The 25,481-nt window shown below is 39.2% G+C and overlaps 1 protein-coding gene and 1 long non-coding RNA gene across 2 annotated transcripts; one reads left to right on the plus strand and one right to left on the minus strand.

Moving 5' to 3' along the window:
- Positions 1–3,090: 3,090 nt before the first annotated feature.
- LOC102153053 lies at positions 3,091–15,240 on the minus strand. Its single transcript, XR_005374336.1, has 3 exons — positions 14,883–15,240; positions 7,528–7,688; positions 3,091–4,258 (listed from the first exon to the last, which is right to left on the minus strand). It is a non-coding gene; the product is annotated as an uncharacterized LOC102153053 (long non-coding RNA).
- Positions 8,881–25,278, plus strand: TNFAIP6 (TNF alpha induced protein 6). The gene is made up of 6 exons (XM_038565198.1): positions 8,881–9,060; positions 13,082–13,219; positions 14,983–15,144; positions 18,894–19,122; positions 21,170–21,210; positions 24,618–25,278. The coding sequence occupies exons 1-6, from the start codon at positions 8,967–8,969 to the stop codon at positions 24,785–24,787; spliced, it is 834 nt and encodes a 277-aa protein (XP_038421126.1). The 5' UTR covers positions 8,881–8,966; the 3' UTR covers positions 24,788–25,278.
- Positions 25,279–25,481: the final 203 nt, after the last annotated feature.

Below are 25,481 nucleotides of genomic sequence, written 5' to 3' on the forward strand. Positions count from 1 at the left end.
TAAATAAATAAATTAAAAAAGAAATATCAAAAAAAATAAAAATATGTATATGTTTGAGTGCTTGTGTGTATTTTTTAAAAAGATTTTATTTATTTATTCATGAGAGACACAGAGAGAGAGGCAGAGACACAGGCAGAGGGAGAGGCAGGCTCCATGCAGGGAGCCTGATGCGGGACTTGATCCCAGGACCTCGGATCCTGCCCTGAGCCAAAGGCAGACGTTCAACCACCAGGCATCCCTTATGTGTATTTATTTTAAAATGTTTATTCTCCTAATAACACCTGATAGCAAGATATACCTTATATGGTAATACACACACACACATACACACACACACACACACACTTTGCCATTGAATTAAAAAGTCTCTTCCTTTCAAACAGATTGTAGTTCTTAAATCACTCAGGTAAACGCACTTAATTGGTCTAAGGAGTCATAAAAGTCTACAAACAAGGGGACTCTCCCAGAGTCTTGGAATTTGAGGCAATTAAGAAACATTGTAGACAGTTTCTTGGCCCTTAAGAATTGTCCTCTAGCTTCCAGAATAACATTCAGAATCTCTTCTTGACCACTTCCCCATCCTATCATGCTCCCTTCCCCAACTATACTAAAGAACTTGCTGCTCTCCACAGGAGTCCGCGGTTTTAGTTTCTGAGCTTCCACATGTAGGCTTCTCTTTGCTTGGAACACGTTGGCCCTCGCAACATTCTCTCATCCAAATGCTGTTTAAAGTTAATTCTTTGTCTAAAGAATCGGACTGGTAGTGCATTTATTGTGATTAGCTACCATGTTTCATCCTATTCTAAGCAATACTATCATCCCTTCCAAGCATGATATATGTGCCAGCCTCCTCTTGGTCCTAGGCCATCAATATCTCGGAGTGTTGGCCGGGCAGTGACAGGGTATTAGATAGGTATAAAGGCTCCAGAAAAAAAGAAGGCCTTTCCCCTCGCCAGAAGATAGTACTATTGACTTTATTAATGATGTGTGAGCAAGAATCCACAGACTCAGATCTTAGTCCAGATTCCGATAAATAGAACAAGTCAAGACAGTTAAAGTCCCTGGGCCTATGTTTCTACATTGGGAATGTGTCCTCTACATGAAGGTGCTAGAAAGAGGCTCCCTAAGCTCTCTGCCAGGTTTCAAATTAGATAACAGAGCCAGTAAATTTGGCTTGTTAAAAAAATTCTAGGTTAATTTAATTTTAATTACTCAATGACACTGTCACATAAATACTCAAAAAATTCTGATTTAAAACAATGTCCCTCATGAATCTTGGAATTATTCCTTCTCATCCTTTCCACCGTTTCCCAGTGTTCCATGATATGACTGAACCACTAGTTATTTAATCATTCCTGTGTCTATGGACATCATGTTTGCTTCTAATTTGTCTTCTTACACACAGTGCTAGAGTGAGCATCTTGGTTAGATGGTGTATATTTTTTAAGGTTATCTTTGCTTTGCTTACAGCAAAAAGTCTGTACTCTGTACTTTGTCCTCAACATAAATTGGCTAAAACAAAGGTCTCCTGTGTATGTAGATAAAGGTCCCCTTAGAAGTGACCTAGAGAATAGTGACAACGTGTTTTCATTTGAACATCATAAGAAACCTGACAACTGCAACCTAAAGCTAAATGGACATAATTACAGTAGTGGTCCCTCAGAGAAGGATGTCAGGACATGTAGGGGGCTGACCCTCTTGAGGTTTGGGCCAAGGCAAAGCACTGAATGGGGCTTAGAGAGGGGAGTGAATCCTTTTAAGAACCCCAGGACCTCATAGCAAGGGGGACCACTTGGTTTCTTGAGTCACTGGAGCCATAAAGACAGGAAATGAGAGACAATCCCTTATTTTCCTCTGTATATAGTATGGGTCTATGAAAGAAACACAAGTAATCGCTGGCCAGAACAAAAGGAAACCTAGAAGCTTCTCTTTCCTGCTAGTACGGAAGCTGCTGAGGGAGATCATTGACCTGAATAGTCAACACTAGTGAGAGAGAAGCCTTGGACCAGTGGAAGATGGCACCACAGAAGAAAATAGCAAAAGGAAAAATGAAAAGACCAATCCTATTGAAAATGTCAAATAGGCCAAGAAAGACTGCCTTCAAATGCAACAGGAAATCTATGTAGTGATGCTAGAGGATTCTAGAGTCCATACCTCCTGTGGTCCTCACAAGTACACTTAAGGGGGTGGTATTACCATATCTCATTGGACATATGAAAATACAATGACTCAAAGAGGTCTTTCCTTTCTTTTTTCCTTCCACAAATATTTGTTCACAGTATGACATACCAGGTACTATTCCTGGCACTGTGGATATGGAGGTAAGGTCCCTGCTTTTGTGAGCTTATATTCTAGTAGAACATGACAAATAACAAAACAAATGAATGAAATTATAAATTAATACATAAATAAGAAGGAATATCGGATTGCAACAAATTTAATGAAGAGACTTAAAATAGGATAGTATGGAGGGAAATTTTTCAGGTGACCAAAATTCTCTATATCTTGATTGTGGTAGTTACAGAATTGCACGCATTTGTCAAAATTCATAGAACGGTATACCTTATAAAGGGTGACTGGCCATATGTAAATTATATCTCAATAAACTTGACCTTTAAAAAATAGGATCCTCCCCAAAAAGTGACAGGAGGCTACTTTAGATTGAGCAACAAAGGCCTCCCTAAGAGGGTAGTAATTAATATGAGATTTGAGCACAAGAGAGATGGAGAGGTCATTCCAGAGAAAGAAAACAGTAACTGCAAAATCCCTTTGGTGAGAATGAGCTTGGCACGTTCAAGTTACAGCTGGGTGGGGGAGGCTGCAGATGTGGATGAGAACCAGAGCAGGGTGGGGTTAGAAACCAACATCAGGAGACCTGATGTTATTTTCAGTGCCACAGGAAATAGGTTTGTAAGCAGGGGAATTACAAGTCCTGATTTATGCTCTTAAAAGACCACTCAAGCTGCTATGCAGAGGATGACTTATAAGGGAACAAGAGTGGAAGAAGAGAAATAAGATTTTTTTTTTTATAACAGTCCACACAAGAGACTATGAGATCATGGACTAGGGTGGATACAGATAGAAGAAGGTCTAATACAATATGATGGTATTATATTGATTAAGATAACAAGTACATCCCAATCTCTATAGCTTGACACAGTAAACTTGTGCTTGATACTCCTGACTGGAGCACTTCTCTCTATCTGGTCACACAGAGCATTGGGCTCTTCTACCTTCCAACTATACTTTCAGGTAGGGCCATGGAAGTCCTCATTTAGTCATCAGATGCAAATGAGTGACTACTTGCTGGAAATTCCTACGGGTCTGGTCTGAAACTAGTATACATCAAATTAACCCACACTCTGTTAAGTAGAACTTAGCCATCTACTCCATGCACCTTACCCGCCGAGGGGGGCAGAGAAATGTAGCCTATGACTGTGCCCAGATAGAAAGGGAACCTGGTGTGGTTATCATCTAACAATCTCTGCCACATGGAAGTGGAGCAAGAGAGGAATCAAGGAGGAAGTCTTGGACTTCTCTCACTAGTGATGCTTGGTAACTGTGGTGAAAGGACATCTGGGAGACATGCTGGATTCCTCTCCTTCCTTTAGCCCCACCTGTTGTACTAAAAGAAGGGATGATGAGTGGAAGGAGACACAAAGATCTTGCCCATAGCAACGGAACAGAACATAAAGGCAGAGGAGGAGGAAATGATTCCTCCTTCAAAAGTGAAGCTGTCCCTGATGATACAGATCCTTCTCTTTGAAGAAGGCTGCACTCACCTAAGTGCAGTGAATCTTTCACTTACCTGAAAGATTTCAGGTCAACACAAGGGGGACAGCATAGCAAGGATTCACAACACTGGTAAAATGCCAACCAGGTGGTCTCTGAGTTTCCAACAATGAGTTCTGTGGTCGTCTCACTGAGTCAGGGGAGACAACGGGATGGGGAGAAGGAGGTAGAGTTTCCAGGTCTTATCAGGCATAGGGAGCAGTTTGACTGGAATAAATGCATATAGGGGAACACCTGTAAATAACCTTGGAAGGCAGATCATAGGCAGATTTGGGGAACTGCGTTTTGTAAGGAGGTAGGATGAGGAGAAGGATGTTAAGTAAATAAAATTTTACCTCCACCTCCTTGTTCTTCTCTCCTCCTCTTCTTCTTTGTCCTTGTCTTAATATTTGCATCTGAACGTCCATAGACCCCCAGTCTTCCGAAATTATCCTTTGCTTTAGTACCCATATAAGCTCACTTCTTCCTATAAATCAGGAAAGATCAAGTCATGCTAACAGTAGGAACAACCCCCCCCAAAAAAAAACAATAAAGGTTCATATTTCATTCATGCTATATAACATAACATCAGGAGTTAATCAGGGATCCAAGTGATGGAATAGCCACCATCTCAAATATTTTCTTCCACGTGGGCCAAGGGAAAGGGTTCTGGAGCATCGGCAATCAAGTGTTTGGCTCTGAGATAACATATATCATTTCTGATGATATTTTATTGGCCCAGGAACAATTGCATGATCCCACCAAACCCTGGAAAGCCATAGAGTACGTACGTGCCTGCCAGAAGATGGAGAACCAGAAACACTCAGTGGGCATTACTACTGACTATCACACCTCTATGGGAAATCCAACGTCAGGTCTCTTTCAGTGTCATATTCACTTTCTAAAAGCTTTTTGATATAAAATAATTAAATCTTTCACTTTTCCATATATTTGCCATTGTTCAATGGAGGCCCTATCCTGCTCACTGGCCCTGTAAAAGTTGGCAGCCTTCCACTTGAAGATTCTTAAGTATTTATTGAATTAATGAGTGGAATGCCACATATATTATTTTATTTTATTTTTATTTATTTTTAAAGATTTATTTATTTATTCATGAGAGACGCAGACTGATAGAGAGAGGCAGAGACACAGGCAGAGGGAGAAGCAGGCTCCTCGCAGGGACCCCGATGGGGGACTCGATCCTAGATCCCCGGGATCATGACCTGCACCGAAGGCAGGTCAACTGCTGAGCCACCCAGGCATCCCTATTTTTTTTTTAAGAGAAGAGAGAGCACATATGCAAGCTGGGGGGAAAGAGGGGGCCACGGGAGAGGGAAAGAGAGACTCTTAAGCAGACTCCATCCTCAGCGCAGAGCCCAACACAGGGCTTGATCTGATAACCCTGAAATCATGACCTGAGCCAAAATCAAGAGTCAGAGGCTTAACCGACTGAGCCATCAGGAACCCCCATATTTTATTTATTTAACCTTGTTCTACGTCATGCATCAGAATTTCTCTCTCTCTCAAAAAAAAAAAAATTCTCTCCAGTTGTTTTAAATTAGAATGATCTTAATTTCCATTATTGTCCTTATTCCCGCACTAGTCCATATGAAGATTTTAGGATGGGTGAGGCATTCCTGTAGCATAATTTCACAGCTTTACTGGAAATGTTCTTAAAGATGTCTTTCGCTAACATATTTTGTAATTCACTGAGCTCCACCCTTTCCTTTTCCTCTTGTTTTTCCTTTTTCTTTCCAAGATTACAAAATATAATCAATAAATGATATAATTTGTGTTTTAGCTTTCATACTATGGCCAAAGAATTGCATTTTCCTACAACATTTTGCTATTCAAATCCAGTCTTTTTAAAAGTATATCATCAGATATGTATGAGATCTCTTGGAATTTGTTTCTCTTCCCTCTTTTCCTTGTCTTCCTCCATCCACATCCACCTGACATTTCTTCCTATCTTTTCCTACCAGCTGAGACTGAGCTTATAAAAATAAAATCTTAATATGCCTCCTCTTATCTTCTGACAGATATCTAAAATTCTATTTTAGAGTCTTTTTTTTTTAAGTTTGTGTAACAGTGACATCACTAAACCACTGTGCTGGCTTAGGAGATCTCAAGCTTGTTCAGTGCAGGCTTAGACCAAATCAGATGTGGAGGTCTCTCCATCCTGTTTTTAGGTATCTGGTAGCTGCTTTGATATATGGGTATTGGAACATTGTGGAAAAGCTACCAAAAGGGGAGCTGCCTCTGCAAAAAAAAAAGAAAAAAGAAAGAAAGAAGAAGGAAAGAAGAGGAAAAAGAAAAAAGAAAAAGTGTTGCTGTGCTGTCAGTAACTGACAGGAGCAAGAGGAGACACTGCACACCTTGGGACGGGCCAATCAAGAGATTGGGGCAGGCAGGTGTGGCACAGCATTGGTCTACAAAGGTAGAGCATTTGACTGGTAATCTGTTGAGCCCCTGAAAGGAACTTTTTTAAGAGAAAAGTGTGTCTTCTCTCCGCTCCCCATACACGTCCTGGGTAGTGCTAAGAGTTGGAAAGAATACCTACTTATCTTAGGCAACTTCCAAGGGAAGTTCATAAGCCACACTCCCTTTGCTACTCTTCTTCCCCCACTTGTCCTCCCCTTAGTTCCCACTCATACCCACTGCATCTTTTCTTTTCTTTTCTTTTTTTAAAGATTTTATTTATTTATTCATGAGAGACACAGAGAGAGAGGCAAAGACACAGGCAGAGGGAGAAGCAGGCTCCATGCAGGGAGCCCGATGTGGGACTCGATCCGGGATCTCCAGGATCACACCCCAGGCTCAAAGGCAGATGCTCAACCGCTGAGCCACCCAGGCGATCCCCCACTGCATCTTTTCCATAGAAAATCCTCATCCGAGCACTGGGTGTTATTCTGTATGTTGGCAAATTGAACACCAATAAAAAATAAATTTATTATTAAAAAAAAAAGAAAGAAAATCCTCATCCACTTCTTTTCTTCCACAATAGAAATAGAACAAAAGAACAGTCTGACAATAGAAATGAACACTCTCTCAAAACCAGAGACCACATCTATTAGGCACGGTTTTCAATTTGCTTGATGAAAGGGAGGGTAGGGTTTCCAAACATTGTATGGAGGTAAGGGGAAATATTTGTATTTTGGGGAGTTGGGGGAGAGGAAATGAAGTCCTCTACCTGGATTGGGTTAATCCATCAAAGCAATCATTAAATTTTCATGTTAAAACACCGCTCATACCTTCCTATACTTGGGGCTTCATTAAAATGCAAATAAACAAAGATGTTGTTGTTAATTATTTGACCTAAGTAAAGATTAATTTCCAACCCCTTCCTGAGAGTGACTTTTGATAAATGAGAGCCAGGGGAAATTGGGTATTTCAAAGAAATGTGGAAAGGGCACAGCCGGAAATATGTGACCAGGCAAAGAAGAGGAAGCTGTGATGGTTGTGCTGCAGCCTTCCTTGTGTTATATTTACTTCCTAAACCGCAAACTTAAAATACTCATATAATTCTACTTTCCAGAAAAATGTCATGGTTTGTTCCTTCCAACTATCCATTCATCCTGTTCTCTCTGACCACGGCTGTGTTCCTCACAGTCACACCCACGTGGTCTAGACTATATCCTTTTTTGTACCAAACTCAAACTCTCTAACCCTCTCAGTGAGCTGGGATACAATTCCCTCATTTCTCATTTGTTGTGGGGCCAAAATAGAGATTTTGAACCCTAATAATTTTATGCATACCTCAGCGAGCATCCAGTGAATTTTGCGTCCTCACAACTGCTCTTTCCAGGAGAGATGAGAGCAAGCCTTCAATGTTCAGTGCAAAGACACCTAGGGGATTCCAGGCTAACTTCAGACCAGGCAAGTCCAGAAAGTTGGCATTTTCAAAGGATTCCAAGTCACTGGAGGGACGAAGAAAGCACGAGAGAAATGAATATAAAAACAAATGGAAAGCGATTTGGCAGCAAGAGTAGAAAAACTAAAACGTTGCCCCCAGATGGCTGTCAGTCAACGGGAAATGGCACTAGCATCAGAGCAATGGGCCTATCCCTAGATCCACGGACCCTCCACAAAAGGAGTGGAAAGCTTGAGCTATTTTAAGGTATGCTGACTTTACTACTATTAATTACCACCTTTTTTTTTGATCACCTTCAAAGTTAGAGTGGGGGGAAGCTAGGGTCATGTCTTTATTAACTCTATCTACCCCCCTCAATCCCTTTCCCCCGATCTTCAAGAAATTTGTGTTATATAATAAGGTACCGGGATCCCTGGGTGGCGCAGCGGTTTGGCGCCTGCCTTTGGCCTAGGGCGCGATCCTGGAGACCCGGGATCGAATCCCACGTCGGGCTCCCGGTGCATGGAGCCTGCTTCTCCCTCTGCCTATGTCTCTGCCTCTCTCTCTCTCTCTCTGTGACTATCATAAATAAATAAAAAAATTAAAAAAAAATATAATAAGGTACCCCAGAGCTACTGGGATGTGTCCTCAAGCTCTGAGATGGAGCTACTTTTCTGGAAGTTGATGTGTTGACCTGCTGACCACAATAAACCAAGGTCTGCAAGAGATCCACACCAGGACACACACAGACAGAGGGTAAAGACATCACTGGAGACAGCTTAGGATTTACCAAACTATGTACACCTTTGTTTTAAATTTCCTCTACAAGCTTGGCAATATTTAATGAAAATTACAGTAACAGTACCAGTGTCAAGTTCAAGATGAGTGCTTGACTCTAGACCCCACGCTCTATAATGGACTTACTGCAAATAAGACATTCAGGGTTTTCTCTTAAAATTCCTACCGAAGTTTTCTGTTTTTGTTTTAATCACTGCTGAATTGTAGATTCAGCGAGTTACACAAACTTCCTAATTGAAAAATGTGTGTGACAGACAGACTGAACGAACCACTTTCCAAGTACATGAATTTTAAAGTGTAGATGATCATGCTATATCCTTAATTTTGGTTGCCAATGCAAATGAGTCAGAGGATTTGCTTCAGACACTGAGTTAATTGTGTAACGCTACAGTGAAAAACCCCATTGGAGAGTACTTGCTGACCTCACAGTTGAAAAAACCATTTAAAAGATGTGGAAACCAGATGTTTCAGTCACATTTCAGCCTCTGCTTGGAGAGCTTATCCTGAGCAGCCTCTAACAGGCTATTGCTTCTCTACAAACTAAGATATGATCATCTTTATTTCCTTATTTGTCTTGCTGTGGGAAGAGGCGCACGGATGGGGATTCAACAATGGGATTTTTCATAACTCTATATGGCTTGGTAAGAAACTTCACTCATGAGCTTTCTTATTGGGGGCGTTACTTCTTTGAATTAGTGGAGAAGTGAGTCGAAGGAGAAAAGTAAAGTTTTCTGTTCTGTTCAAGGCTGCTGTTTTAAAACAAAATGCTGAGGAAAAACAGCTATTGGAATGCACGTGCCTTAAAAAAAATGACTGTTCTTGCTTTCTAAAGTTAAAAAATAGTTTTTTATAAAGTGAACTATTCAGTAGAAGTTAATATTTATATTCCATATGAAAAAAATAGTTTTCAAAGCAGATGTGATGGTATAGAGTATGGGAAGTTGAGCAAAATAATAACACCGTATTTTGTATTTACTTCAATGCATTTGCATTCAGCTTTCATAGCAGGTAACCACAACAGAAACATCACAGGTAAATTGGGATATACAATGATTTTATAATCATGTGCCTGTGTTCTCTGACCTGTAATGGATATCTTGCTTTTTCCAAACATCTTTGGACTGGTTTGATGCAAAGCCACCTTGTAATGCAGAACAAATGAAGAAAAGCTTGTATTTCTGAATGGAGTCTCACCACTTTGATTCCTCTTGCTTGAGCTATCCATATAAATACTTTTCTACCCCTTTTGTTAGACAAGGAAAGTTTCTTGTGTTGTTTTGTTTTGTTAAATGTAAGGAATGACAAGCGCCTGTGAATATAAACAATAGACCAAAAAAGGCTAAATAGGGAAAACTCAAAATACCCTGTATGGCACTCTAAACTATGCTTTCTCAGGCCACAAATTAACATTGCTTTATGTTCATCACTGTGTGCGATTGTGAAAAAAATTTTAATCGCTCAAGGAGAAAAGCGACAAATTCTTGTATAAAGTAAAGAAATACAGAGAAACCAAAATTAACCTAGATCTTGGTTTTATGCTTGCCAGGAGGCACATGGCTGTGGAATATTTTCCCTTTCAGCATGTGTCTCTCTGGAAATAACTGCAGCCATGCGGATTTCATTAAAAAGCTCGATTTGCAATGCACAGCCTTGCCCCCTTCAGCTTGAGCCTGTGAACTAGTTTCATGCTGAACAGTGCGATCCGTTTGGCCAAGATGGGGTCTGGGACTTTCTCGAGGAGTGAACAAGTCTCTTTGTTTATTTCCTTGCACATCCCCAAACCTAAGAAATATACACATTTGTTACAAGTGGAAAAAACTGCCGTAAAGCTGGTAAGATGTAAATCCACATGCACAAACCTTGAAACGCTGTCAAAATCTCTAATGATCAAGCAATTTGGAGCTGTTGTATTTTTTTAAGTGATGCTGTATATTACAAAAATGTGAACATGGACAATAGAAGTTCTGTCCTAGAGGTAGAGGGGAGCGCACCCAAATGTTAATAGTGTATGCTGCAAATCTGAGGCTCAGGGTAATTGCAAATTGCTTCAATCTGGGACAAATTATTGACCAGTCAGGCTAACACAAATTGTTTACAGTTGGTTAGGTCAATATGGTATTAAGAACTATTTAGAGAAGGAAGAGAGTTGGGTAGGAAGGTAGGAATCTGCTAGTAACTATCACAAAACAAAGCACTTTAAGCTTTTGGCCTCAGTTCTATACTAGTAAAATGAGAAAGTCAAAGCAGGGGACCGCTAAGGTTCATTTTTAACTGTGGCATCTTCCAGTTCCTTAAATGGCAATTATGATTCCTTAAATAGTAAATGTTTTAATGATAAGGACAAGACACTTCAACTAATTTACATAGATTATGAAAATAAAAATTGCCCAGGTAAGCACTTCTTTTCAGCCATTGTATTGAATCTTAAAAAAGAAGAACAAGTAACATTATCTTGAGCTCCTACTAGGATCCAGAAGTCATGCTCGTAGGTTTTAATGATTTACATATTCCAAAGCTATCATTATTCCCATTTGATAGATGAGGACACCGAGGTGTAGGCAGTCGTTTGTACAAGGTCACAGAACCAGGAGGAGAAACTAGAGCCAACGTGCCCCTGTCGTCCCATGCTAACAGGAGAACAAGGGTTGGTTAAAGACTCAGTTTGAATGAATGACTGTGGGCTATAAAAATGAATAAATTATTCCTTCTGAAAGGTAAAACTTTTAAAATTATGACTCATTGGACAAAGGACCAGCTTAGTAGTTTAAAATTCTGAATTGAGGAATACTTTCAAATAAATGTGTACTTAAAATTGTCAAACACATACGAGATTTCAACTGTTCAAAGGCAAAATAATAGGAAGTTTGTTGCTCTTTCAGGAAAAATATAGAATACGATTTAATGAATTTAAAACGCTATCATAAAATGCTAAAATGAATGAATAAATAAATAAATAACATGCTAAAAGGCTACATTTCCACCATTTAAATTACTATGTTACTACTAGATGAGTTCTAGGACTCGAAATTTAAGAAAAATCACCTGGACGAAAGCTTAAAATTGTTTTTCAAAAACCTCTCTGTTAATTAATTTCTCCCTATGAACGTCACATTTTGATTAGGGAGTAAAACACAAGGAAATCTTAGTTTGAGAAACATGTGTAGATGTTAAATTAATTCCTACTGGTAAAGACCGGATAGCCTATATTCTCAGGGAACATACACAATTTTAACATTTTTGATCATCTCTGATATGATACAGGAGAAAGCTCAACACATCCCCTTTTTCTACCAAAACTCTTGGTACTCTTACTTCAAAATAAAGGCGCTTCCATGGCCTGCCCACTCGTGTCCGGGTCGCCTGAGACCAGGACTCGATCCTCAGCACTTGGCAAACCACATGGCATATTTTCAAAATAACCAGATTGGAAACCAGCCACAGTTCGGTGAAGGAGGCTTCACCACACGAGGGGCTCTAGGGCAGGAGGCGACCTTCGGAGGACGGGGGGAGCTTTGATGTTCCTTGCGTCCCCTGGCCTTGAGCTTCCGATTGACCGTGGTCTTCGGTGCATAAGTGTCGGGACTTTACTGTGAAATGTGGGGACACCTCGCAGGCCGCAGGGGCAGGACAAGGGGGCAGCAGCATCTCCGTGAACGGCCGGGTGTCGGCCTCGGCCTGGGGGCCCGTGTCTTGCTGCGGGCCCAGGGACCTGTGTCTTCCTCAGGAGTGACCTTATGGGTGGTGGGCTGTCCGGGTCACAGCACCAAGATTTCATCACAATCTGGTCATCTACACGGAACCACGGGTCACAGCACCAAGATTTCATCACAATCTGGTCGTCTACACGGAACCATTAGAGCTGGTGTTATGATTATTGTCCTGGAAAACGTCTCACGTTGTTTCTATGGCAAAGTGCACTCCAAACTCAAAACAATTTAAACAGTGATGTCCTGGAAGACAATCCATTCTGACTTACACCCTAAAATATGTTGGGAACAGCACGTAAACTAAAAAAAAGACAAACCAGATAAAGAATTTGGCAACTGGTAGTTCGCCGTGCCCAACTTTTTCTTTGCTGTGTTTGAATCTATATTTTTTTTCCTTAACGCTGTCCTTATTTGCTTGGGATTCCTTTACACCTTCCCGTAGTTTTTGATTTGTTTACTAAATTCTCAGTTATGTCGCATTAGTCACTTCCCTCAAACGGATATTTTGGGTTATTTTCTTCCACCTTTGTGAGCCTACAGAGCGGATCAATTTCCATTGGTTTCTCTTGCCCTCCCCCCCCCCCCCCCACTGTTTACCCTTCCAAGTTCTCAACTGACCAAAAAGAAAGCCAAAAAAGTCAAAACTTTGTCACCTTTCAATAGTGCAGAAACCCAGTGTTGGTTTGCAGCTTTCTTTCAGGGCATCAGTTCAGAAACATAAGTTAGCCTCCAGTTTCCTCCATGTTCCTCAAATTTCTCTAAAATTCCCCTCATTCATATTTTCCCCAAAAAAGCTTTCTAACCATGAAACGTACCCACCCGAGGCCACTGGCCCAGGAAACTCCTTGGCAGGAAGCAGGGCTGCGCAGGCCCCTGGGGAGGCCACCAGGATGGATGGATGCTCTGCCAGGATGGATCCTACCTAGTGTGTTCACGGCCTTTTGTGAATTCGCAGAACAGGCAGCTGGCGTGTACCACCGGGAAGCTCGCTCGGGCCGCTACAGGCTCACGTACGCCGAGGCCAAGGCCGTGTGCGAGTTCGAGGGCGGCCGGCTCGCCACCTACAAGCAGCTGGAGGCGGCCCGCAAAATCGGTAACGCGTGTGACCTACGGATTTTCTCCTTTTTCACCCCCGGGGAGGGTGGGATCCCACCTTCCTGTGGCCCCTTCACAGGGTCTCTCTCCCGGGGCTTCCAGAAGTTCTCGAAGCCCCGTGACCTCTCTGCTCTCTGGCTCGGCCCACCTGCTCTGCCCAGAACTAGGGGGAGTTCTTAGTGCTCACCACTTATCCAGGGTCACAAAACATTGTGACCTAATAGAATTAGAAGTCAGAGGAGAACAAAGGCTCATTATCCCAACATCACTCCAATTCCTTCCTGATTTAATACTTCTACTCATTTGTACCACTGCTCTATCTTAACACCCGCCTGGGTTTCCTTCGATGTGAAATGTTATACCGTGATGAGTTTTTCAAAGAAATTTCTACCTGATGCTTGGTAGAAGAAATACTGAATTTGGTGACTTTTTTTTTTTTCAAAAAAAATTTTTTTAAGATTTATGTATTTTGAAGAGAGAGAGAGAGAGAGAGGAGAGAGAGAGAGAGCGCACGCCCATGTTGGGTGGGGGGTACAGGGAGTTGGAGGGGCAGTGGGAGAGGGAGAGTCGCAAGCAGACTGCACTGAGCGAGGAGCCCCAGGCCGGCCTCCATCTCCCAACGCTGAAATCACTGCTCTGAGATCACGACCCCAGCTGACACCAAAAGTCAGATGCTTAACCGACTGTGCTCCCCGGGTACCCCTTTTCCCCGATTTCTGTAGGGTAAGTGGGAGAATGCAGTTGTACTTGAGGATCAAAAGAAAGATAAGCAGGTTGTAAGACGGCAGGAAAAAGAAACTGAGACGATGATGACCAGAGACCTGGTGCAAAGGCAGTGATTAACTAGTGCTAGTTCCTTCTTTTTAGGGGAAAAAAAAATGCACCATGATCATCTCTCCTGGTGGTTTTACGTGGATTTACAAGAGAATCCAAAAGGCCACCCCCATTCGGAACTCTCTTCTCCACTGAAGAAACCCCTTTGCTGATAAAAAACAAAAACAAAAAAACACCTGGCAAAGCTTATGCTGCTATTATACGTATTTCTCAGGACAAAAATAAAACTGTTCTCTAAAAATCTGCAAAGTCCGGCCAGCACCTTGCTCAGTCTAGACCCACAGAGCGGTCGGGGTGCGGTACCTGGCACGACAGACACAAAGGCCGAGCCATTGCTGGCTTCCCGGACCTGTAGTAGAACCGCTCCTGGGTGGCAGCGGCCAACATTGAAACAGCCTCTGAAGCTGGGCAGGGAAAACAGGGCTGACGCTTTGTTCAGAATTAATGAGCACGTTTATCCCTATTCAAATTTTTAGACATATTAGCAAATCTTAATTGGTCCTGGAATAGAAATTAATTAAATTATCATTTGAAAAAAAATTATTTTCCAGGACTGATGGTAATTTCAAAAATTATTTCATGGCACTAGATAGGTCATTTAGGAAACGGAGCCAGCTCTGAACTTGGATTGTTTTCACATCCATGGGATTATGATTTCCAGTCCATCTGCCTCTTTTTTTTTTTTTCAAGTAAGGCATCATTTTCTAGTAAAAGTCAGATGTTATATTTTATATGTATTCAAATTTTATTTTATTTTTTTTTTTAAGAACCGTTTTTCAAAATAATAAAAATTAAAGAAAGAAAACCATTTTTCTCCTTTTACCTACCTGGCTTTGGGCAGTTGAGAAGGGGCCACTTTTGTTAAGATGACCTTCACTCAGCTGAGGGGTTTACTGGTTAGTCCATAATCCTTTCCTTCTCTTGCAGGATTTCACGTCTGCGCTGCTGGGTGGATGGCCAAGGGCAGAGTTGGATACCCCATTGTGAAACCGGGGCCCAACTGTGGATTTGGAAAAACTGGTATTATTGATTATGGAGTCCGTCTTAATAGGAGTGAAAGATGGGATGCCTATTGCTACAACCCACATGGTTTGTTAAAAATTATAATTTTATACTTTGCTAAAACCGTTACATGTTACTAAGAGGTTATTAAAAACAAATGGCTCCTTCTCCCAGAGATAAATCAACTTGGTGATGATGACTATTAATAACAACAACCATTTACAGAGTGATTATGCTGGGCCAGACACTGCCTCATGCTCCTCATCTACACCGTCAGCGTTCGTGATGACTCTGCAAGGAGCTATCGTTCTACCAATTTTATTTTATTTTTTAAAGATTTTATTTATTTATTCATGAGAGACACAGAGAGAGAGGCAGAGACACAGGCAGGGGGAGAAGCAGGCTCCCTTCTCCCAAGATGCAGGACTCGATGTGGGACTGGAGCCAGGACTCCAGGATCACATCCTGGGCAGAAGGTAGATGCTTAGCTGATGAGCCACCCAGGTGTCCCTGTTATACCCATTTTAGAAATCAGGAAATTGGATAATTAAATAACTTACCCCAAATCAGATATCCAATAATTAGCAGGCAGGGCAGGATCCCAGATTCAGGTCTTTTTTCTATTCCTAACCACAAAGGAAAAAAAAAAAGCAGCTTATAAACTTGTCATGGTTAATTAGCCCAAACAACAAAGTGATACTACCAAATGTTAACTGTTCAAAATTACCCCTTTGATAGAATGGAGGAAAAAAAGAGACCAAGTAAACTTTTCCCCTAATTTCTTTTTGTGTATAAATTCTTTAACTTCCAAACTAAGCAACCCTCACTCTGTGGTTTGTTTTCACAATGATATACTGGATATACTAGTTTTATTATATAGTATATTTTTATTTATATTTTCCCATGGTTGATTGTAGCTAGGAAAATTTTTAAAAGAAAATTAGGGACGCCTGGGTGGCTCAAGGGTTGAGTGTCTGCCCAGCCCAAGGCGTGACCCCGGGATCTGGGATCGAGTCCCACATCGGGCTCCCTGCAGGGAGCCTGCTTCTCCCTCTGCCTGTATCTCTCATGAATAAATAAATAAATAAAATCTTAAAAAAAAAAAAAAAAAGAAAATTGATTCAACATAATTACCATAAAGAGCTATTCTTTGTTCATGTTCTTGGAGAAAAAATAGATTGTTCTTTTTTGGTACATTTCCCCCAGGAGGATACTACAAAGAATTACAATATGTTACCAAGTCTTCCTCACATTTATGATCCCAAGCATCCTCAGGTGTTGTCCTGTGTCAATCTACCTTATAAGAAAGTCGCTATAGTGAAGTTACAGCGAGTTATAGTGAAGGTCTAGCATATTACTATAGAATTTATTATTTAATGATATTAACCATTGGAGAGCCATTTCTCACGCTTGTAACTAATCTTTATCTCAAATTAATCTGTATTCTAAGTAGAAAAGAATTTAACCTAGAGCCATCATCTATGCCCACTTAAGACAAAATATGAATAAATATGTATAGTGCATTTATGCAGGACTATAATTTTCAAATCACCTTGACATACGTTAAACCTGTTATATTTAGTTCTCTATTTATTGTTAATAGTTCCCATATCTTCTCGTCCTCCCTCTTCCTTTTTCTTCAGTATATTTATACAAGCAGGCTTCTTTTTACTCTCAAGAGTCACTTTTATTTCCAAGTATATTCTCTGATTCTTCCTTTGCTTGATAGACTTTAGGATCCCTGAGCATCTATTCAGTCATTTCCACAGGTCAAGATCTAGGGGAGATGAAGAAGTGCTAGTGGAAAGTTCCTTACAGTATTTCCTTGCCCTTTTATAAGAGCGCCACCTTAACTGACACATTTTTATAAATTGCTTTTACTTCTCAGACAAGCTGAATCCTTTTTTACTCTGGGAATATTTGTACCGAATCCTGGGAGACTTGTTCTTACTCAACTCTCAGCTTACTTTTGGATTCAGTGACATGCTGATTTTTTAGGATGTGGTGAGCCTGAGCTAGCCCTGGGAGAGAAACAGTTCAACGAAAAATAATTGGAATGAAAAAAATCATAATGATATCATAAAAAGAAACCAATGATTATAATTAACCAATAAAACACAGAGCTGGATAGCTAAATAGACAACCAAATAGCTCAATATTTGAATTGTTTCCTTATCTTATGGGATAGACAGCGGAGATAGGATGGTATGGGACAGAGCAAATCACTGCAAAAGCTGGCACTGTACATGCTTATGTACACATATAATCTAAGTATTATATAATATTCAAGAATACAATAAGAACAGCTTACGTTTTACCTAACACCCTTAAGTTATCTTTGATGTTGCTATCCTTTAATAGCCCTGTGAGGTAGGTTATAGGAGAGGCATGATCATATTTACTTTACCAATGAAAAACTTGAAGTATAGAATAGTCACAGAGCTCAGACTAGATCCCTGACCTTCCTTAGTCAGTCCTCTATCTTTCTAAGATCCTGTTCGGCCCTTGGGGAGATAAGCTTCCTTAACTTCTATGGCATTAAGAATTCTAACACAGGGATCCCTGGGTGGCGCAGCGGTTTGGCGCCTGCCTTTGGCCCAGGGCGCGATCCTGGGGACTCGGGATCGAATCCCACATCGGGCTCCCTGCATGGAGCCCGCTTCTCCCTCTGCCTGTGTCTCTGCCTCTCTCTCTCTCTCTCTGTGACTATCATGAATAAATAAATAAAATCTTTAAAAAAAAAAAAAAAAGAATTCTAACACAATTTTTTTAATAGCTATTTGAAAGGATAAGACTCTTGGAAAAAGCCTCTGATATAATGAAAAATGTCTTCAAATGCTACCACAGTCCCCATCACCACCAACATTCACATTATTTTTGAGTTTCCAGATTGATCTTTTTTTCAAGACATTAGACACTTACTTGATCTGAAATTGAAATTAACCAGGGCTTCTCCATACATTTCCCACCAGGTCACACTATATAATCACAGGTTCTGGCAGAGGTTGATTGTTTGTTCTCATACCAAGTTAGAAGGCAGGACAGAAATCTATAAAATGATAAATGACTTTAAAAAACCAAACATGAAAAAGAAAAAAAAGAAAAAAAGAAAAAATAAAAAACCAAAGATGAATATCTCCATCAAATCCTCAAATATTAGGATTAAGGCGATAATTTAAAACCAGTGAAAGGCATATAGAATGGTCATAAATTATTCCTTTTAACTGGATTAGAATGACCTTCAAGGTCCCTTGTGATCCTGAAATTCTATCATGATTTTCCAAACAGAATTTTTCTGACTCATTATCCTACGTGCCCAAGTCTCTGAAGATACAGTGTTGACAAAACAACACAAAGGACAAAATCCCAGCCGTCTTGATTGGGCTGTTGGTAACGTGGGTATACACAGTCATCAAAATACATGAGCATGTACACATGAGACACGCATTCTTTTAAAAAGTTTTTTATTTTTAAGTAATCTCTACACCCAGTGTGGGGCTTGACCCCACAACCCTGAGATCACTGAGCCCTGAGATTTGTGCATTCTAAGCTAAGAAGATAAAAAGCAAAAAAAGTAAATAGGAGCCCAATTAGTTAAATTGCTATTTTTTCTTGCTATTTTATCTTTTAATTCAGTCTATATTCATTTGAAAGAATTTAGTGATGAATAATGAAAACATTCATTCTTTAGCTGTAAGAATACATATTTAATATATCATTAAAAGTAATAAATAGGAGCTAAGAAGTGCATATCAGCTTAAAACAGAGGTTATATTTCTTCTAATGCTTTCTTTCTTTTCTTTTCTTTTTTTTTTTTTTCATTGTATCCATTTCAGCAAAGGAGTGTGGTGGAGTCTTTACAGATCCAAAGCGAATTTTTAAATCTCCAGGCTTCCCAAATGAGTATGATGATAACCAGATCTGCTACTGGCACATTAGAGTCAAGTATGGTCAGCGTGTTCACCTGAGCTTTCTGGACTTTGACCTTGAGGATGACCCAGCCTGCTTGGCTGACTATGTTGAAATATATGACAGTTACGATGACGTTCATGGTTTTGTGGGAAGGTATGTGTTTCCCATATTAAGGAGTTAAAAATACCTCCAACGTTTTGTTTGATATTTAATTTTCTTTAAGGTCCCCACAGTTATTGATTATCTAGTATTTCTACTTCCCTGCAACACCATATCCCTTTTAGCAAAGATTTTTCTTCATAGGTGATGCCAGTCAGCTGCTGCATGTTCTTATAACTAAAACAGTGACAGCTGACTTTTGATTACTGTTAAGTTGTAAGAATCAAATAGTCTATTTAGAAGGACCTCAGGGCGTCTCAGTCAGAAAAGCGTGCAACTCTTCATCTCAGGGTCTTGAGTTCAAGCCCCATGTGGGGTCTAGAGATTACTTAAACAAAACTTTCAAAAAAAAATTAAAAAATTAAAAGACCTCAGAATTCAACTAACAAAAGGAGGACGAAGACATGTGAATTGAGAAGTTTGTTGGGGTTTTTAAGTATTGTAATTACTATCAACCTCCTAAAATTAATTATAAATTCAGTAACGATTGCCTTTCTTCTGTGTACAAAGCATTGTGTTAAAGCATTATAAATGTAAGAATTAAGCAAAGTATAGCCCCTTCTCACAAAATTTACCTAAACCTGTACAATGGACATTGTCTTTAAAATACTTTCTTTTTTTTTTTTTTTTTAAGATTTTGTTTATTTGTTTGAAAGGGAGAGAGCGAGCAAGAGATGGTGAGGGAGAGCAGGAGGGAGAGGCAGGCTCCCCACTGAGCAGCAAGCCCAATGTGGGGCTCGATCCCAGGACCTGAGATCATGACCTGAGCCCAAGGCAGATGCTTAACTGACTGAGCCACCCAGACACCCCTAAAATAGCTTTCTTTGCCACAAAAACAAGTGCTCCTTTCCTCAATATTTCTACCTTGGTTTTTCAACACGCTGGGATACAGTTCTGTGTTGCCATCCCAGATCTTCAGTGTAGTTTAAACTTTATCTCACAAAATATTACAAATCAGAGCATATAATTATGTATTTTATTTATTTAGCCCCCTACCAAATAACGCATATCTGAGACTATCCATTATTAATAGACTATCAGTTATCAATTTTCTATTATCCATAACAATAATTAAATGAAAGAAAATAGTAGTGAGGACACTTAAAAATGATACACTCAGTAGTTTGCTGTGACTTTGAAACGTATAACTTAAAAAAAAAAGAAATGTGTAACTTAACTACAAAGAGAAACAAAGGCACTTCTTGCATAAATAAACAATGATTTTTGGAGGGAAATTCTTTGTTTTGTTTTATCTTGCTGCTATGGGAAAAAGTACAAATAGTTTTAAAACATAGTTTGAAGAAGAGATGAAACAGGGTTGGAGAAATTAAGAGCAAAGTATTTATTGAAAGAATGGACATCCTACCTTGAGAATCAAGGTGACATTTTCATTCTAAACCTAGTTTCAGAAATCAGTTATAGCCCTAGATAAAATCATATACTGTTTTTTTAAAGGTTTTCAATAGACTGATTTGTTATTTATTGGATTTATATTATGTGATAAATTCGTCCCTTTTATGTAATGTACAAGGGAGTTCCTTTCAAGTCATGATTCAGATAAAAATCAATCCCTCTTGTGAAGTCCAATAAAATTTTCCACATTTAGATCAGTCTACTCTAGAATTCAGATTATTAATACCATCAGCCATCCACCTAGTCCTCTTTAACCATGAAGAAAACTTATGGGATTAATCAGAATCAAATTTAAAATTTTTCCAAACAGATTAAAATTGTCTACTACACAAATAGTTTTGCAAGTACACAAGGTAGAAATGCCACATATTCTTTTTTAAGAATCTCATTTATAAAAAAAAAAAAAAAAGAATCTCATTTATACTGAGGTCATTTCAAACAACCAACTTTGTTTTAATCCCTCTTTTCCCCTTACAAATTCAAGTTTTAAAAAAAAAAAAACCCAAACAATAGAAAAAGGAGCCATTGCTTAGGAAAATAAAGCACTTTAAATACAGGTCAGAGCCATGTCCAGTAGCTGTGTAATATTCTTTTGTGTGACTTCTCTTTTTAAAAAATTTCCTTTCAGGTACTGTGGAGATGAGCTTCCAGAAGACATCATTAGTACAGGTAATGGCTCTAAATTGAGGTGTAGGACTGGGATTTGTTTTCCCAGTGTCACTGAAAGTGAAGAACCCAGTAGTTATTACTATTTCCTTTATTAAAGTTGAGAGAACCATTGGGACAGAGGTAGCTCACCAGCTTGTAAAATGCAGTGTTTCCACTTAAAGACTAATGTCAACTCCTTACACTAAAAATGTGTAAACTCATCAGGTGCAGGAACACAGTCTGAGATGGTCTGGAATCTGCAAACCCCCGAACACTGCTGTCGGTTATGACGTCCGTAACACGTGGTTATAAAAGACCAAATGTTTCATCAGTAAAGGCTTGAAAAGTATTTTCAAAAGTATCAAAAGTTTAAAAAATACCTTCTGTCACTGAAAAAATTTTATATCACACTTAGTGCATTTGTATCTTAGTACAGCACTCCCCAGAGGCTGTGAAGAACACAGCTGCAGGACACATTTTGAATAGGTGTTGCATGAGAAAAGAACTCTAAGGTCAAGCGAATTTGGGAAACCTGAGTTTGAACAATGATAAACTGGTCTCTTTATTGGAAGATGTCAGGGAGCTTTTAATATGCTAATTATGCATAGTAAACCTCAAAAGGCCAGTTATGGTTGGCAATGAGCTCCAGAACTTTTTAACTCCTGTGAATTTTGTGATTTGGTTCTTTTTTTTTTTTTTTAAGATATTATTTATTTATTCATGAGAGACACGGAGAGAGGCAGAGACCCAGGCAGAGGGAGAAGCAGGCTCCCTGCAGGGAGCCCGATGTGGGACTCGATCCAGGGACCCCGGGGTCACGCCCTGAGCCAAAGGCAGAGGCCCACCCACTGAGCTCCCCAGGGGACCCATTGTGACTTGGTTCTATACAATGTGCCTGGAGCAATGAGCTGGGAGTCAAATATATTTACTTCAATAAGCAATACTACTGCCATTGGCCTATACGGATATTTTCTAGCTAAGAATCTTCACTTTCTTGGGTGTTCTTGTTTTTTTTTTTTTTTTCTTTTTATTTCCACCCCCAGCACTAGTAGTTGGCATTCTTACTTGCTCTTTTTCCTCCAAGTCAAAAAAAAATGATCATAATGTTTTTGCAACTAAAAACAACAAAATACACTGCATTGCAATTTCTAAGTAGTCCTTAAGCTCAAATACCACTAGCTGAATTACTCCCACACCCTAGCCCTGAGGTGCACGGAGTTCTCATGAAATTCTCATTTATGCGTCATTATTACAAGAGATGGAACTTCTTATTCAGTCCTTGAATGATTAATGCTAAAAAAGCTATTCATTCTGTGTTAGCATCTTCCTAGTGAGGACAGCCTATTAAATTGTTTATCTCATTCTTTTCTTGAGAGCATATTTTACGTTAACAGAAAGTTACAGGAAGATAGGAGCTGTAGGAGGTAGTTCAGGGGGTGAGAATTCTATTTAAAAAAAAAGAAAGAAACAGGGAGAATCAAAGCCTGAAACTTGACATTTTTCTTGTTTTGTCTAAAATAGAAAAAACTTACTGCAAGCGTAATCAAATCAGTGTTTTTCTAACACAACTGCAAGGAATTGAAAAAAAAAAAAACCCACACAATTTATTATTCAGAGAGATAAACCAACACACAGAACAGGACACAGTTAAAATAGCCAAAGATTCAGCAAAACAGCAAGAGGAGGGAATTGATACCAAGTAATAGAAAAAGTTTTAAAATATATTTGAAGCATAATCCAGTCAAGGATATACTGTTAACATTTTGATCTAGTTTTCTTTTTAAATATGTGCTTATTCACGCGAGGAGATTTATATTAAAAAACAAAATCAGAAAATGAATGAACTAAAAACTACCCATAAACTACACCACTTTAATAAAAGGTATATAAAATAAGAATATGCCCACTCTCATCTCTCTGCACCCAAGAAAGGCAGTGAGTGACTGCAGAGTGGCCATTGCCAGGTGTTTTCCTATATAAACAGTATTTACACAGATATCATGGACATATTTCCAAGTCAGCATACAGGATGTAGATCACCAAATTCATTTTAATGATTGCCTACAGGTTGCCGTACGGATGTACCAATATTTAAAGTCCTAAAGATGGTTTTTCTGATTTCCCTTTTTTGGGCCATTTCACCAGATATTTTTAAACCTCGACTTTGCAGTGCTCCTTTTTTTTTTTTTTTTTTTTTTTTTAAGAGTAGATTCCTAGAAGTGAAATTCTGAAAGCACAAGTGATTTCATTTTAAGTGTCAGTAGATGCTGCCAAATTGGCACTGGCCCTACAGTGCCACTTTGTATATATTGAGTAACCTATGAAATGTTATTTTTTGTTTGTTTTTAATTTAGGCAACTCTTCCAAGTCTGAGGAAAGTGTAGTGGATAAGAGCAAGTAGTGGACTGCACCAGGCTCAAATCTGGTTCCACCATGTTAGCTTTGCACCCTTGGGCTAGCTACTCAAACCGGGCTCTCTATGCCTCAATTTCACCTATAAAATAAATATTTTAATAATATCCACCTCATAGTGTTGTGGGGAATAAATGACTTAATAGATGAAAGGCACTTAAAGCTGTGCTTGGCAAAAATGAGCATTCAATGTAGGTGGGGTTTTTTGGGTTATTTGGGGGTTTTTTGTAATGAATTCTGGATCTGTGATGTGGATTAAGAAGACCTTTCCCTGGTGAAAAACAAAAAATATTCTCATATTTTATTTTATATAATAACATTTTCCTTTTTATTTTTAAGCACAGCTTGGTCTTTAACACAGGTTAAATGCATTTAAGCACTCTGTGTAAAGTAGGGATTTAGGGTTGTGGCTTTGTTTCTTGCAACATAAAGCTTGTTGCCCTAACATCATTTATAAATAATCCACCCATATCTCATTGGCTTAAACTGCCTGACATTCTCCTGTAGTTCAGTGGCCATTCCTTCTATAAGGGAATAGCTTTTTTTTTTTTTTTAAGATTTTATTTATTTATTCATGAGAGACCCAGAGAGAGAGGCAGAGACACAGGCAGAGGGAGAAGCAGGCTCCATGCAGGGAGCCCTACACGGGACTCGATCCCAGGACCCCGGGGTCATGCCCTGAGCTGAAGGCAGATGCTCACCTGCTGAGCCACCCAGGTGTCCCTAAAGAATACCTTTTTTTTTTTTTTCATTTTTTAAAAGAATATCTTTTAAAACAGAATAGACAAAATTTCCTGAAGGACAGATTGAAGGGCCAGGGGAGAGAATAGGACAGTCTCTCCCCCTGCTACACGCGGCAGAGGAAGCACGGACTCTACAGCTTGAGAATCCAGCTCTCAATTCCGGGAGTCTGGTTCACGAATTTTTATATTCTCCTGTAAGAATGAGGAGTCTTTGAACTGCCAGCTAAATCAAAGCAGAGTAACATCTTTGTTTTTTTGCATTCTCCTCCCCAGGAAATGTCATGACCTTGAAGTTTCTAAGTGACGCTTCAGTGACAGCGGGAGGTTTCCAAATCAAGTACATTGCAGTGGATCCTCTATCCAAATCCAGTCAAGGAAAAAACACAAGCACTACTTCTACTGGAAATAAGAACTTTTTAGCTGGAAGATTTAGCCATTTATAAAACAAAAAAGGACACTCAGTGTTTATGTTTGCATCTTTTGGAAGCCCTTTGATCTCACTTTTATATTATTATTAATAACATTTATTTATTATTTTTCTAAATGTGAAAGGCAATATCTGATACTTTGGGGGAAATTGGAAAATACAGAAAGCTTTAAATGAGAAAACAAAATCTCTCATAATCCTACTGCATAAAAATAACAAGCATTAACATTTATATATCTGTTTCTTTTAGTTATTTTTTAATTTGTGGTATATGTATCTATACGTATTTGTATTTGAAATTTGGGGATCCTGGTCCATGAACAGTTTAATATCTTAGTATTTTTAACCTTGAACTTTATGGTTTGAGGATTTTCCCATATCATTGAGTATTCTGCAAAACAGTTTGAACAGCTGTAAAATATTCCATGGTATGATTGCTCCATACTTTATTGTAGGAATTTTATGTTGCTTTCATAAATATTGCTGCAATAAATATCCTTGAACATATGTATTTGTACAGCTCTCTAATTATTTGGGATAGGGTCCTTGAAGTAGAATTATTGGCTTAGATATTAGTTAAAATAGAATTTTCTTAGGGTCTCTGGCTGGCTCAATCAGTAGAGCATGCAATTTTTGATCTTAGAGTCATGAGTTTGAGCCCCACATTGAGGGGTGGAGTTTACTTTTAAAAAGTAATAAATGTACAGCTT

The sequence above is a fragment of the Canis lupus genome, chromosome 19 (assembly GCF_011100685.1).
Source record: "Canis lupus familiaris isolate Mischka breed German Shepherd chromosome 19, alternate assembly UU_Cfam_GSD_1.0, whole genome shotgun sequence".
Classification (NCBI taxonomy): Eukaryota; Metazoa; Chordata; class Mammalia; order Carnivora; family Canidae; genus Canis; species Canis lupus.

What these genes read in the sequence shown, in the direction of transcription:
- TNFAIP6 (XM_038565198.1), top strand. Translation starts at nt 8,967, where the DNA reads ATGATCATCTTTATTTCCTTATTTGTCTTGCTGTGGGAAGAGGCGCAC. An exon ending in GGAGGCGGCCCGCAAAATCG is followed by an intron (nt 13,220 to 14,982) that starts GTAACGCGTGTG and finishes CTTCTCTTGCAG; the next exon opens with GATTTCACGTCTGCGCTGCT. An exon ending in GTTCATGGTTTTGTGGGAAG is followed by an intron (nt 19,123 to 21,169) that starts GTATGTGTTTCC and finishes ATTTCCTTTCAG; the next exon opens with GTACTGTGGAGATGAGCTTC.